This window comes from Nerophis ophidion, linkage group LG03 (genome assembly GCF_033978795.1).
Source record: "Nerophis ophidion isolate RoL-2023_Sa linkage group LG03, RoL_Noph_v1.0, whole genome shotgun sequence".
Classification (NCBI taxonomy): domain Eukaryota; kingdom Metazoa; phylum Chordata; class Actinopteri; order Syngnathiformes; family Syngnathidae; genus Nerophis; species Nerophis ophidion.
The window spans coordinates 88,456,518-88,469,842 of record NC_084613.1 but is presented as its reverse complement, the minus strand read 5'-3'; the positions used below and the strand labels follow the sequence as shown (position 1 = coordinate 88,469,842).

At 42.1% G+C, this 13,325-nt stretch overlaps 1 protein-coding gene across 2 annotated transcripts; it reads right to left on the bottom strand.

Moving 5' to 3' along the window:
- Nucleotides 1-16: 16 nt before the first annotated feature.
- dnajc5gb (DnaJ (Hsp40) homolog, subfamily C, member 5 gamma b) lies at nt 17-13,325 on the bottom strand. 2 transcript variants are annotated; one of them, XM_061896326.1, is made up of 6 exons: nt 13,134-13,325; nt 12,309-12,435; nt 9,037-9,250; nt 8,806-8,959; nt 7,449-7,529; nt 17-6,676 (listed from the first exon to the last, which is right to left on the bottom strand). In XM_061896326.1, exons 2-6 carry the CDS (start codon nt 12,419-12,421, stop codon nt 6,609-6,611), a joined length of 630 nt encoding a protein of 209 aa, XP_061752310.1. In that variant the 5' UTR covers nt 12,422-12,435; nt 13,134-13,325; the 3' UTR covers nt 17-6,608. The 2 variants fall into 2 exon arrangements, with proteins under 2 accessions (XP_061752310.1, XP_061752309.1); XM_061896325.1 differs by having other exon boundaries at nt 12,309-12,432.

The window sequence follows — 13,325 nt, the reverse complement described above, 5'->3', positions numbered from 1 at the left end:
ACCACAGGCACTGGGATCAGTGGCACCTGAGTTTATTCCAAAAGTTCCCTCAAAAGGACAAACATTTGTCCAGGAGCTGAACACGGGAATGTGGGCGTGGAGACACATCCAACAATAGCTTCAAGGTGGCATGGACAGCACACTCATTTACAAAAGTCACGTCAACACAGTTTGGCAACGATACAAACAACAACAGCAAACGGGGAAAAAGCTCAGATTATACACAGTCCTGGTCAAAAGTGTACGTACACGTGTAAAGAAGATGATGTCATGGCTGGCTTGACTTCCCAATCATTTCTACAACTCTTACTTTTTTGTGATGTAGTGATTGGAGCACATACTTGTTGCTCACAAAAAACATTCATGAAGTTTGCTTCTTTTATGAATTTATTATGGCTCTACTGAAAATGTGAGCAATCAAAAGTATACGTACAGCAATGTTAATATTTGCTTACATGTCCCTTGGCAAGTTTACCTGCAATAAGGTGCTTTTGGTAGCCATCCACAAGCTTCTGTGCACATTTTTCACCACAAAATTGCTGCAGTTCAGCTAAATGTGTTACCTTTCTGACATGGACTTGTTTCTTCAGCATTGTCCACACGTTTAAATCAAGATTTTTGTTTCATCTGACATCACATGGACAAAGATAAGACCTTCTGGAGGAAAGTTCTGTGGTCAGATGAAACAAAAATGAAGCTGTTTGGCCACAATACCCAGCAATATGTTTGGAGGAGAAAAGGTGAGGCCTTTAATCACAGAAACACCATGCCTACTGTCAATCATGGTGGTGGTAGTATTATGCTCTGGGCCTGTTTTGCTGCTTTACAGAGAGTAAATGGGACAATGAAAAAGGAGGATTAGCTCCAAATTCTTCAGGACAAGCTAAAATCATCAGCCCGGAAGTTGGATCTCATTTTTGATCACTCCTCTTGATACAATTTGGTGCAGTTCGGCTAAATGTGTTGCTTTCCTGAGATGGACTTGTTTCTTCAGCATTGTCCACACATTTAAGTCAGGACTTTGGGAAGGCCAGTCTAAAAGCTTCATTCTAGCCTGTTTTAGCCATTCCTTACCACTTTTGAGGTCATTGTCCTGTTGGAACTCCCAACTGCGCTCAAGACCCAACCTCCAGGCTGATGATTTTAGCTTGTCCTGAACAATTTGGAGGTAATCCTCCTTTTTCACTGTCCCATTGGCAGCAAAACAGGCCTAGAGCACAATACTACCTCACACCTCAAAAGTGGTAAAGGAATGGCTAAATCAGACGAAAAAGAAGGGTTTAGAATTGCCTTCCCAAAGTCCTAACTTAAACGTGTGGACAATGCTGAAGAAACAAGTCCATGTCAGAAAAGCAACACATTTAGCTGAACTGCACCAATTTTGTCAAGAGGAGTGGTCAAGAATTCAATAATACATTTCACACCACAATTGTGGTATGAACTGTTCATATCGTCACATCCCGAGTTCAAACACCACAAATTTGAACATGTGCCACGCGCATCACATTTTTTGAAGCGTCGCTACGTCTCACACAAATGTAAACAAAAAGTTCAACACTGGCATATCTAAAAACGAGTGGTCTCGTAGGATGCCATGCCAGATGTTGATTTGTGTGTTTGGGGTCATTGTCCTGTTGGAACACCCAACTGTGCACAAGACCCAACCTTTGAACTGATGACTTTAGCTTGTCCTGAAGAATTTGGAGCTAATCCTCCTTTTTCATTGTCCCATTTACTCTCTGTAAAGCACCGGTTCCATTGGCAGCAAAACAGGCCCAGAGCATAATACTAAAGACCACCATGCTTGACGGTAGGTTTGGTGTTCCTGGTATTAAAGGCCTCACCTTTTCTCCTCCAAACATGTTGCTGGGTATTGTGGCCAAACATCTCCATTTTGGTTTCATCTGACCACAGAACTTTCCTCCACAAGGTCTTATATTTGTCCAAGTGATGTCAGATGAAACATCAATGGAGCTGTTTGGCCACAATTTTGTCAAGAGGAGTGGTCAAAAATTGATGATTTTGACCCAACATTTAGGTCAAAAACCTAAAATCATCAGGTTGGGAGGTTGGGTCTTGGGCGCTGTTGGGGGTTCCAACAGGACAATGACCCCAAACACACGTCTGTGGTCAGATGAAGAAGCAAACTTCATGAATTTTTTTTTTGTGAGCAACAAGTATGTGCTCCAATCACTACATCACAAAACAATAAGAGTTGTAGAAATGACTGGAAACTCAAGACAGCCATGACATTATGTTCTCTACAACTTTTGACCACGGCTGTAATTTAAGGCTTTTTCTTGAGTAGAATAAAAGTGGCATAAAAACAGGATTATGGTCTGAGGGCGCCACAGTTCGGACCAAACAAGGGAATACGAAGTAAAACAAAAAAAATTAAATTAAAAATCAGCGAATGTTTGCGGTGTAGTCACTTGATGATGGTAGTGGTAATCATGTAAGGAATAAATGCCATCAAAGACAGACTTTGGCCTCCAAGTTCAGTCCATCTGCAGACATCTGGCCAGAATCAGCAGTTCCAGTTATCATATATATATAAAAAAACAAAAAACTTTAAACATTCAGGTTTACAGTGTTCCCTCGATTGTCGTGGGAGTTACATTCCAGACCCCCGTGAATTACCCCAAAGTAAAAATGCTAATTTTTACGATTCATGTGACTACTGTACGCATTTTAAGTCTTTATACGCTTAAGACTTGCACACACACTCAAACACTCTTCTGTGATCGTAACATAACATTTGACAGGAGTACTCACGACTAATGCCGGAATATCATTGGCATCCTCGCTTACTATTGGCACAGTCTTTTTAAAAGACACTTTTGCCGTCGCCCTTATATTGCTTCAAGTAGCTCGACTGCAGAGTTTACCGTACACTCTGATGGTAAGCAGCTTTGGTTTGGAGCCAGAAGCCTTAGAAGGCACAGAAGGTTTGGACAACAAGGAGGGGGGATTCAAACAAATACAAATGTTCCTACAAACACGCAGCTGAGATAATACAAACAGAAGGCTGGATGCGGTCTGTGATCGGTCCGCCATCAGCCAATAGAAGCAGCTTCACCAGCAAATAGTCAGGCGCTCACTCAGGGTGCCGACATCCGAATTTAAACCTTTTAAGGTTCTCATTCATCCAGGTCGTACAATCGATCGCAACAGGACTGTTTGGTTGGTCTTGTAAGACGTTTCCTCCGAGTTTGCTTCATCAGTCTGTGCTCTAAGACTGGTCAGATCTCATCCAATGGTTTGGTGCCAAAACCCCAAATATTTATACTCCAAAAAAAACAAAACAGGAGGGTGTGCCTGGAACACAAACTGGGCGTTACCAGAACCCAACAACGCAGAGCTGATAAAGTTTCTACCAGCCCACAGGTCAAAGAGAACAGATGTATAGGCATTTGAGGGAAGCTGTGAACCCTACAACGCAGAGCTGATAAAGTTTCTACCAGCCCACAGTTCAAAGAGAGAAACCGCACTCCTTTGACGACAAAGTGTTCAGTCGAAGACTCGGCTGTCTACCTGCACCTCAGGGAGAAATAGCAGTCATTTGACGACAGTCTTCAGTTCAAGACTCGGCTGTCTACCTGCACCTCAGGGAGAAACAGCACTCCTTTGACGACAAAGTCTTCAGTCCAAGACTAAGCAGTCTACCTGCACCTCAGGGAAAAACAGCACTCCTTTGAAGACAAAGTCTTCAGTTCAAGACTCGGCTGTCTACCTGTACCTCAGGGAGAAACAGCACTCCTTTGACGACAAAGTGTTCAGTCGAAGACTCGGCTGTGTACCTGTACCTCAGGGAGAAATAGCAGTCATTTGACGACAAAGTCTTCAGTTCAAGACTCGGCTGTGTACCTGTACCTCAGGGAGAAACAGCACTCCTTTGACGACAAAGTCTTCTGTCCAGGACTCGGCTGTCTACCTGCACCTCAGGGAGAAACAGCACTCCTTTGACGACAAAGTCTTCAGTCCAAGACTCGGCTGTCTACCTGCACCTCAGAGAGAAACAACACTCCTTTGACGACAAAGTCTTCAGTCCAAAACTAAGCAGTCTACCTGCACCTCAAGGAGAAACTGCACTCCTTTGAAGACAAAGTCTTCAGTCCAAGACTCGGCTGTCTACCTGTAACTCAGGGAGAAACAGCACTCCTTTGACGACAAAGTCTTCTGTCCAAAACTTGACTGTCTACCTGCACCTCAGGGAGAAACAGCACTCCTTTGACGACAAAGTCTTCTGTCCAAGACTAAGGAGTCTACCTGCACCTCGGGGAAAAACAGCACTCCTTTGACGACAAAGTCTTCAGTCCAAGACTAAGCAGTCTACCTGTACCTCAGGGAGAAACAGCACTCCTTTGAAGACAAAGTCTTCAGTCCAAGACTCGGCTGTCTACCTGTACCTCAGGGAGAAACAGCACTCCTTTGACGACAAAGTCTTCAGTCCAAGACTAAGCAGTCTACCTGCACCTCAGGGAGAAACAGCACTCCTTTGACGACAAAGTCTTCAGTCCAAGACTAAGCAGTCTACCTGTACCTCAGGGAGAAACAGCACTCCTTTGACGACAAAGTCTTCAGTCCAAGACTCGGCTGTCTACCTGTACCTCAGGGAGAAACAGCACTCCTTCGACGACAAAGTCTTCAGTCCAAGACTAAGGAGTCTACCTTCCATGGTTCTGCCACACAATACCTTGATGCTAACGAGGGGAAATTACACTTCAACGACTGTCGTTGGGCTTTGACAGTTAGGATTGCTTGTTTGCATTAAAACTGTTTTTTTTTTGTCACTACGATCAGGCGAAACCATCCTTGCCCAGTATAAATATTTAGGGTTTTGGCACCAACCTTTGAAATAGATCTGACCGATCTAAATCTATGAGCACAAACTGAAGAAGACTACAATGAAACCAAGCAGTCCAGTTGCCAACTATTGAACGCCCTTAGATCCCATCCGAATTGCGATTGTTATAACGTTCTAAATCGATTCAATAATTTACAAAAAACATTTTTTTAGATAATACATTTCTAAGAGGATGCATTTAGGCCATCTCCATGCATGTCATACGTCAGGCTTTATTATAATTACGATACCATTGTGCTTGCTGATTAAATGATAATATAAGTTGCAATATACACATAAAATCAATAAAAAATGCTTTTGATAAAAGGTTCGATATTTTTTTTTTTTTTTTTGTTGGGAGAAAGCAGAAGTTGCGAGAGCAAGGTTGGTACTCGATCTCTGGTAACCGAGCAACCAAGGGAGTGATCACTGATCAGTGGGAGTGACATGATGACAGCCAATCAGGTAACAGTATCAACTATCAAGTTTGGTTGCGCCATATGTCTGTAAAAATGAAGAAATTGTCTACAGAAGAAGAAAAGTCACCTCGACGGTAGGCAGTTTTTGTTTTGTTTTCATTTCAAAAGGGACCCTGGTCAAATCAATGTGGTCTGTAAATGATACAAGACCAGTAATGCCACACCCCCTCAGCCGCGCTCACCCTTTAGAGCACAGCTGTAACTTCCTGGCACTAAAACCACAGAAAATAACTCCTTCTCAGGTTTCTTTAGGTTCATATTTTCACACTTTGCACTGTTTTGTTACACCTTAGCAAGCATTTCGTATTTTTGTTCCTTCATTTTAAGTGTTGACAATTTTCTTTGCATTGTTTGCGTTGATATTTCCTTCCTGCTTAGATAGCAGAGGGGATTATAATCATTGGAAGGTAACATTTGAAATGAACATTTTTCCACCTGATCTATTTTACCATTGCTCCTTATTTTCGTTAGGTCATAACGAATGATAATTAACGATATTGGCCCACATAAAACACTTAAATCGTGATAGTTTTCAGCCCGACTATAGTAAATAATACATTGCGAGAATCGTGTTGAATCAAGAATCAATTCTTATTTGAAAAATCAAATCTTGAAGGGCCTAAAGATTCCGAACCTCTGCTGGTAACGTAGATATAACTAGATCGACATGCCTGGCGATGTGTCGGCCATTTTAGCGTCATTTCAGACAGTGTAATAAAATGCCTTGCATACTGAAAATAAATCATAACTTGCTTATTATTGCGGTTCTCTTTATTGTCAACATAAAATCCTAAACTATCAATACACAGTTGATAACACCGTTTCTTCTGCAACATTTTCCGTTCCGTTGACAACAATGTAATACCCTGCTAATGTAGGCACGCTGATCCAATTACGGGAGTGGCGTCTCCTTGTATTATCTATCACTGATTATATGAAATAGAAGTTATAATACAAATACATAAAAAAAACACCTATTTACAAGTTAAAAACGTCCGTAAGTGGCGAGGGAACACTGTATATCCAACCACTCTGGCGTCATTTGGCACTTTGACACGGTTAGCATGTTTAAAGTGCATGAGGGGACGAGGCTTTGGTCATGTGACTACATTCCAGATGCATTTGAAAAACATAAATAACTGGAAAATACTGGATAATAGGAAGAAAAAAAGTGTGGCACTTAAAAACAAAAAATAACTGCTGATGTAAACACACACAAGAAAAACCTCTGGGATGTTTTTGCATGAATCCATACTCTAAGCCCTGTCCAGGACCAGCAGGATTCACTCCACTGACAGGTGGATGTCTCCGTTGCTGGCGTGGGGCTGAATGACGATGGGCGTGTCCTCGCCTGGAAAGGGTGGCACAAATGTGTATTTTCAGGCAAAGACTTTTATTATTTATTTACTGAAAGGTGAATTACTCAATGCAGCATTGCTGCTTTTACCAGCAGAGGAGCGTGTTCGGCAGTGCAAATACACAGAGTACTTACAAGCAGACACAGTGTGTAGACAGAAAAGGGAGAATGGACGCATTTTGGCTTAAAAACTAATTATAAAGGTTAAGTTACCACACTGAAGATAAAACGAGTTATAAATCAAATAACTCCCTTTTGTTATCGTCTTTATTATCATATACAATAATAAATCTACCGGTCTCATGACAATATATCATCAATAATCTTCTACCCACTTTACTTTGGCACAAACGTACAGTACATAAGTACAATATACACACACTGCATATAGTCACATAAGTACTAATTGATGGTAATGCCAACCAATACTGGTGAGTAACTACCAAAATATTTAGAATAATGATAATAATGTTGTCAGAATAATTGTATATAAGTTATCACAAAACTTTGTGTTGCCTTGAGTTCAGGACGAGAGGAAAAAAGAAAAAATAGCTAAGATGGCAACACTGATAATCCCTCCTGCTAGGTCTTCATATTCTCTGGCTGAGCAGGTGCATCATAGTGGGTTCATGACCAAGGACTAACATGTAGTTCCAAATCCTACACTCATTTTACTACATACAGTAGAGTGCTTGGGTACCTTGAAATAGTTTATCATTATTTTTTTTATAGGTTTTTGCTTGGACACACATGACAAGAACTTTACCTGAGGCGGCGTCGCCAGCTTCGCCCGAGGCCTCGGCATTGGCGGAAGAGCTTGGCTGAATAACAATTACAGCGTCTCGTGCTGGGAAACACAACGCAAAACAATTTGATCAAAGCTTCGCTCCTTTGAACAAAATGCACTTAATATGTACCCCAATGCATTGTGGGCATGCGTTCATAAATGGTGTGTTCATAAACGTGCTCACAATGCCTCAAAGACAGGATCCGTGCGGTCACTCTTTAGGCTTTCGATGTGAGGTACGGTTGAAATAAAAGGTTTTTCTCGCCTTCCTGTCCGTCCATTTTTCTTAATATTTTTTCTTAATTTTTTCATGAAAGGAATAAAAAGAAATGATGATGATTGTGAAGACAGGAACTATGCGGGCAGTCTTTAGGTTTTTGACAGGGAGGTACGGTTGAAATAAAAAGTGTTTCTCACCTTCCTGTCAGTCCTTTTTTTCTTACATTTTTTGCAATTTTTTCATGAAAGAAATAAAACGAAATGATGATGAAAGATGATGATCGTGAAGACAGGAACTGTGCGGGCAGTCTTTAAGCTTTTTTGACGGGGAGGTACGGTTCAAAATAAAGTGTTTCTCGCCTTCCTGTCGGTTGTTTTTTTTTAAACATTTAATTTTTTATTTTTTATGAAAGGAATAAAAAGACATGATAATGAAGGATGACGACGATTGTGAAGACAGGAAGTGCGTGGTCAGACTTGGCTTTTGACGGGGAGGTATGGTTGAAATAAAGTGTTCTGTCGCCTTCCTGTCGGTCATTTTTTAAAATAATTTTTCTTAATTTTTTTTATGAAAGGAATAAAAAGAAATGATGAAGGATGACGACGATTGTGAAGACAGGAACTGTGCGGTCAGTCTTTACACTTACGACTGTGAGGTACGGTTGAAAAAAAGTGTTTCCGGCCTTCCTGTCGGTCATTTTTTCTTAAATTTTACGCATTTTTTTCCTGAAAAGAATAAAAAGAAATGATGATGATGATTGTGAAGACAGAAACTGTGCGGTCAGTCTTTGGTCTTTAGGCTTTTGACGGGAGATACGGTTGAAATAAAAAGTGTTTCTCGCCTCCCTGTCGGTGGTTATTTCTTAACAATGATCAGGCAGCAGCCAGCGTCATCTCACAAGACACTCGGGTGCCGTGAATGTCAACCGAGTGACCAAAGTGACGTCTTGGTGATATTTAGGTCTGTTTTCTAAATGTCTGGCTGGTGATGGACTGACACACCCTCCACCATCCACCGCTCGCTGGCCATCCTGGATAGACTTTTATAGCCTTTTCTTTTTCTTTTCTTACAAATGCAGTGAAGTCTTAAGTTAGTTGTGTGTGGTGGGGGGCTTACCCTCCTCCTGCTCGTTGATTTCCGCTTCCAGGTCCTCGGGGTTGACGTAGAAAGTGTCCTCGGCTTCCTCGGAGGGCTTGCACCTCCCGCAGCAGAAGCAGCAGCAGCAGAAGCAGCAGCAGCAGGTGAAGATCCCGCAGCACACCAGAAGGGCCTGAAAAAGAATGGCAACGGAGGAGAGGGTTGACCCCCGGGGGTTTTGCACCTCCCACTTCCCAGCATGCAGCTCACCTTGAACCAGCACTTGGACATGAGGAAGTAGTACTTGACGCTCTCGTCGCCAAACTGCTCGGCCACGTAGAGGCCCATGGAGCCGTACTCGTCGTAGATGACGCGCTTGTTCTCATCGCTGAGGATGGAGTTGGCGTTGTTGATCTCTTTGAACATTTCCGCCGCCTCCGGGTTGTCGGGGTTCTTGTCCGGGTGGTGCCTCAATGCCAGCTTCCTGGAATCAAATAAGAGTTCAATGACGCGGTGCAACATCTTCATGTACAATAGCAGTGAAGTTGTCACGTTGTGTAAATGGTAAATAAAAAGAGAATACAATGATTTGCAAATCCTTTTCAACTTATATTTAATTGAATGGACTGCAAAGACAAGATATTTGTTTAAATTTTTTGCAAATAATCATGAACTTAGGATTTAATGGCAGCAGCACATTGCCAAAAAGGCATTTTAACCAGTGTGTTACATGGCCTTTCCTTGTAAAAGCACTCAGTAAACGTTTGGGAACTGAGGAGACACATTTTTGAAGTGGAATTCTTTCCCATTCTTGCTTGATGTACAGCTTAAGTTGTTCAACAGACGTTTTAGGCTTCATATTGCACCACACATTTTCAATGGGAGACAGATCTGGACTACAGGCAGGCCCGTCTAGTACCCGCACTCTTTTACTACCTACTCAGTGGTCTAGTGGTTAGTGTCCGCCCTGAGATGGGTAGGTTGTGAGTTCAAACCCCGGCCGAGTCATACCAAGGACTATAAAAATGGGAGCCATTACCTCCCTGCTTGGCACTCAGCATCAAGGCTTGGAATTGGGGGTTAAATCACCATAAATGATTCCCGGGCGTGGCACAGCTGCTGCCCACTGCTCCCCTCACTTCCCAGGGGGTGATCAAGGGGATGGGTCAAATGCAGAGGACAAATTTCACCACACCTAGTGTGTGTGTGTGTGACAATCATTGCTACTTTAACTTAACTTTAACTATGAAGCCACGCTGTTGCAACACGTGGCTTGGCATCGTCTTGCTGACATAAGCAGGGGCGTCCATGAAAAAGGTGCTGCTTGGATGGCAACATACAGTATATAAGAGTTATGAAGACTGCGTGTGCAACTCTTATTTACGACACATTTATGCTGTCACGCCCCTACTACGCTCAAAAAGGAAAAATGCGTGCTTAAAGAAGTCTTTTTATATATAAGAAATATTTTAATGATAGACAGTACAGGCCAGAAACTTGGACACACCTTCTCATTCAATGTGTTGTCTTTAATTTCATGACTATTTACATTGTAGATTGTCACTGGAGTCACCAAAACTAGGAATGAACACATTCAGGACTCTCACACTATTATGTTGGATCCACTACGGACTGGACTCTCACACTATTATGTTAGATCGACTATGGACTGGACTCTCACTATTATGTTAGATCCACTATGGACTGGACTCTCACACTATTATGTTAGATCCACTATGGACTGGACTCTCACACTATTATGTTAGATCCACTATGGACTGGACTCTCACTATTATGTTAGATCCACTATGGACTGGACTCTCACTATTATGTTAGATCCACTATGGACTGGACTCTCACTATTATGTTAGATCCACTATGGACTGGACTCTCACTATTATGTTAGATCCACTATGGACTGGACTCTCACTATTATGTTAGATCCACTATGGACTGGACTCTCACTATTATTTTAGATCCACTATGGACTGGACTCTCACACTATTATTTTAGATCCACTGTGGACTGGACTCTCTCACTATTATGTTAGATCCACTATGGACTGGACTCTCACTATTATGTTAGATCCACTATGGACTGCACTCTCACTATTATGGGACGGCGTGGCGCAGTGGGAAGAGCGGCCGTGCGCAACCCGAGCGTCCCTGGTTCGATTCCCACCTAGTACCAACCTCGTCATGTCCGTTGTGTCCTGAGCAAGACACTTCACCCTTGCTCCTGATGGGTGCTGGTTGGCGCATTGCATGGCAGCTCCCTCCATCAGTGTGTGAATGTGGAAGTAGTGTCAAAGCGCTTTGAGTACCTTGAAGGTAGAAAAGCGCTATACAAGTACAACCCATTTATCATTTATTATGTTAGATCCACTATGGACTGGACTCTCACTATTATGTTAGATCCACTATGGACTGGACTCTCACTGTTATGTTAGATCCACTATGGACTGGACTCTCACTGTTATGTTAGATCCACTACGGACTGGACTCTCACACTATTATGTTAGATCCACTATGGACTGGACTCTCACTATTATGTTAGATCCACTATGGACTGGACTCTCACACTATTATGTTAGATCCACTATGGACTGGACTCTCACACTATTATGTTAGATCCACTATGGACTGGACTCTCACTATTATGTTAGATCCACTATGGACTGGACTCTCACTATTATGTTAGATCCACTATGGACTGGACTCTCACACTATTATGTTAGATCCACTATGGACTGGACTCTCACACTATTATGTTAGATCCACTATGGACTGGACTCTCACTATTATGTTAGATCCACTATGGACTGGACTCTCACTATTATGTTAGATCCACTATGGACTGGACTCTCACACTATTATGTTAGATCCACTATGGACTGGACTCTCACTATTATGTTACATCCACTATGGACTGAACTTTCACACTATTATGTTAGATCCACTATTATTATTAGTTATTTTTGGCAAATATTAGCTCATTTGGAATTTGATGCATGCGACATGTTTTAAAAAAGCTGGCACAAGTGGCAAAAAAGACTGAACAAGTTGAGGAATGCTCGTCAAAGACTTATTTGGAACATCCCACAGGTGAACAGGCTAATTGGGAACAGGTGGGTGCCATGATTGGCTACAAAATAAGCTTCCATGAAATGCTCTCTCATTCACAAACAAGGACGAGGCGAGGGTCACCACTATGTCAATTTGTCCAATTGTTTAAGAACAACATTTCTCAAGCAGTTATTGCAAGGAATTTAGGGATTTCACCATCTACGTTCCGTAATATCATCAAAAGGTTCAGAGAATCTGGAGAAATCATTGCAAGTAAGCCATGATATCAAAAAGCTACATCAGTGTGTAAAAAATATCACCACATGGGCTCAGGAACACTCCAGAAATCCACAGTCAGTAACTACAGTTGGTCGCTACATCTGTAAGTGCAGGTTAAAACTCTACTATGCAAAGTGTAAAAGCCAGCCTCTGTGATGGCACGGGGGGTGTATTATTGTATTATTGAGGTAAACCCACCTGTATGCCTTTTTTATCTCTTCCGGTGTCGCTCCCTTCTGTAGGCCCAGGACTTTGTACAAGCTGTCCCCGGCTGTGGACATCTTCCGCTGGGGTCTGTTGGGGTCATCCATTGTTGAAAGATCTGCTAGAACACATGCAGCGTGTTATTTTCTCAGGTGGACCAAAACACTAATAGGTCGTGTCACTGGTTTGTGTGTGTGTTTTTTTTTAAGGAAGTAAACAAAAAAGTAGACATTCCAGACTACAGGTTTCTCTATGTTTGATTGCCATCTACAAGTCACACTTATCATCACACCATGTACCAAATAAAATAGTTTCAAGGTCGGTAAGCAAAACCAGAATAATTGAGTACATTAGGCAGGTTATAAGGCGCACTGTCAAGTTCTAAAGGGGGAAAATGATTTTAAGTGCGCCTTATATTCGGGAAAATAGATGCACATACAAAGAGGCCCAGCTCCTCTGTCTTGTACATTATCTTACAGTTTTAAAGTTTGACATAACAATAGCCTAGCTGGGTTTGCACTTTAATCAGTTGATGTTGTCGTAAAAACAACCGATGCTTAAACATTTTTTGACAAATCTTGTCATTGTAAAATTTTACGACATTCAAGTGACATTTACGGTTGCCCAATCTGTGGCATTTAATCGAACATTTTGACATTTAAGCAAAATAGTTGACGTGTCGTGTTCGTCTTCGACTTTAAATCCACTCCAGAACTTATGTTGAGATGGTAAAACAAAAGATTCCGAACGAACTTTGGATAAAGTGCTAACTTGCGTTAGCTAACTTTACAACCCCGCAATAAAAGGTAAGAGTCTTACATTCTGAATAGTTGGACGTGTGGCGGGTTCTATCATGAAGTCCAAAGTGTTGCAGGCCGACAGAGTGTGAGGTTAGTGAGGTTAGTGAGCCTTGGAGCGGCTGTCAAAGCGGCGTCTTCATGCTGACTAAACTGCTCAACTTTAGCTGGCCGGCTACTAGCTTGGCGGCCGGCCGAACGGAAGCCGGAAGTA

Bases quoted from the DNA above. Each gene is read 5' to 3' on its own strand.
- dnajc5gb (XM_061896326.1), bottom strand. From the start codon at position 12,421: ATGGATGACCCCAACAGACCCCAGCGGAAGATGTCCACAGCCGGGGAC. The intron at 9,251-12,308 runs GTGGGTTTACCT...ATTTGATTCCAG, and splicing joins GAGATAAAAAAGGCATACAG to GAAGCTGGCATTGAGGCACC. The intron at 7,530-8,805 runs GTAAGCCCCCCA...TGTGTTTCCCAG, and splicing joins AATCAACGAGCAGGAGGAGG to CACGAGACGCTGTAATTGTT.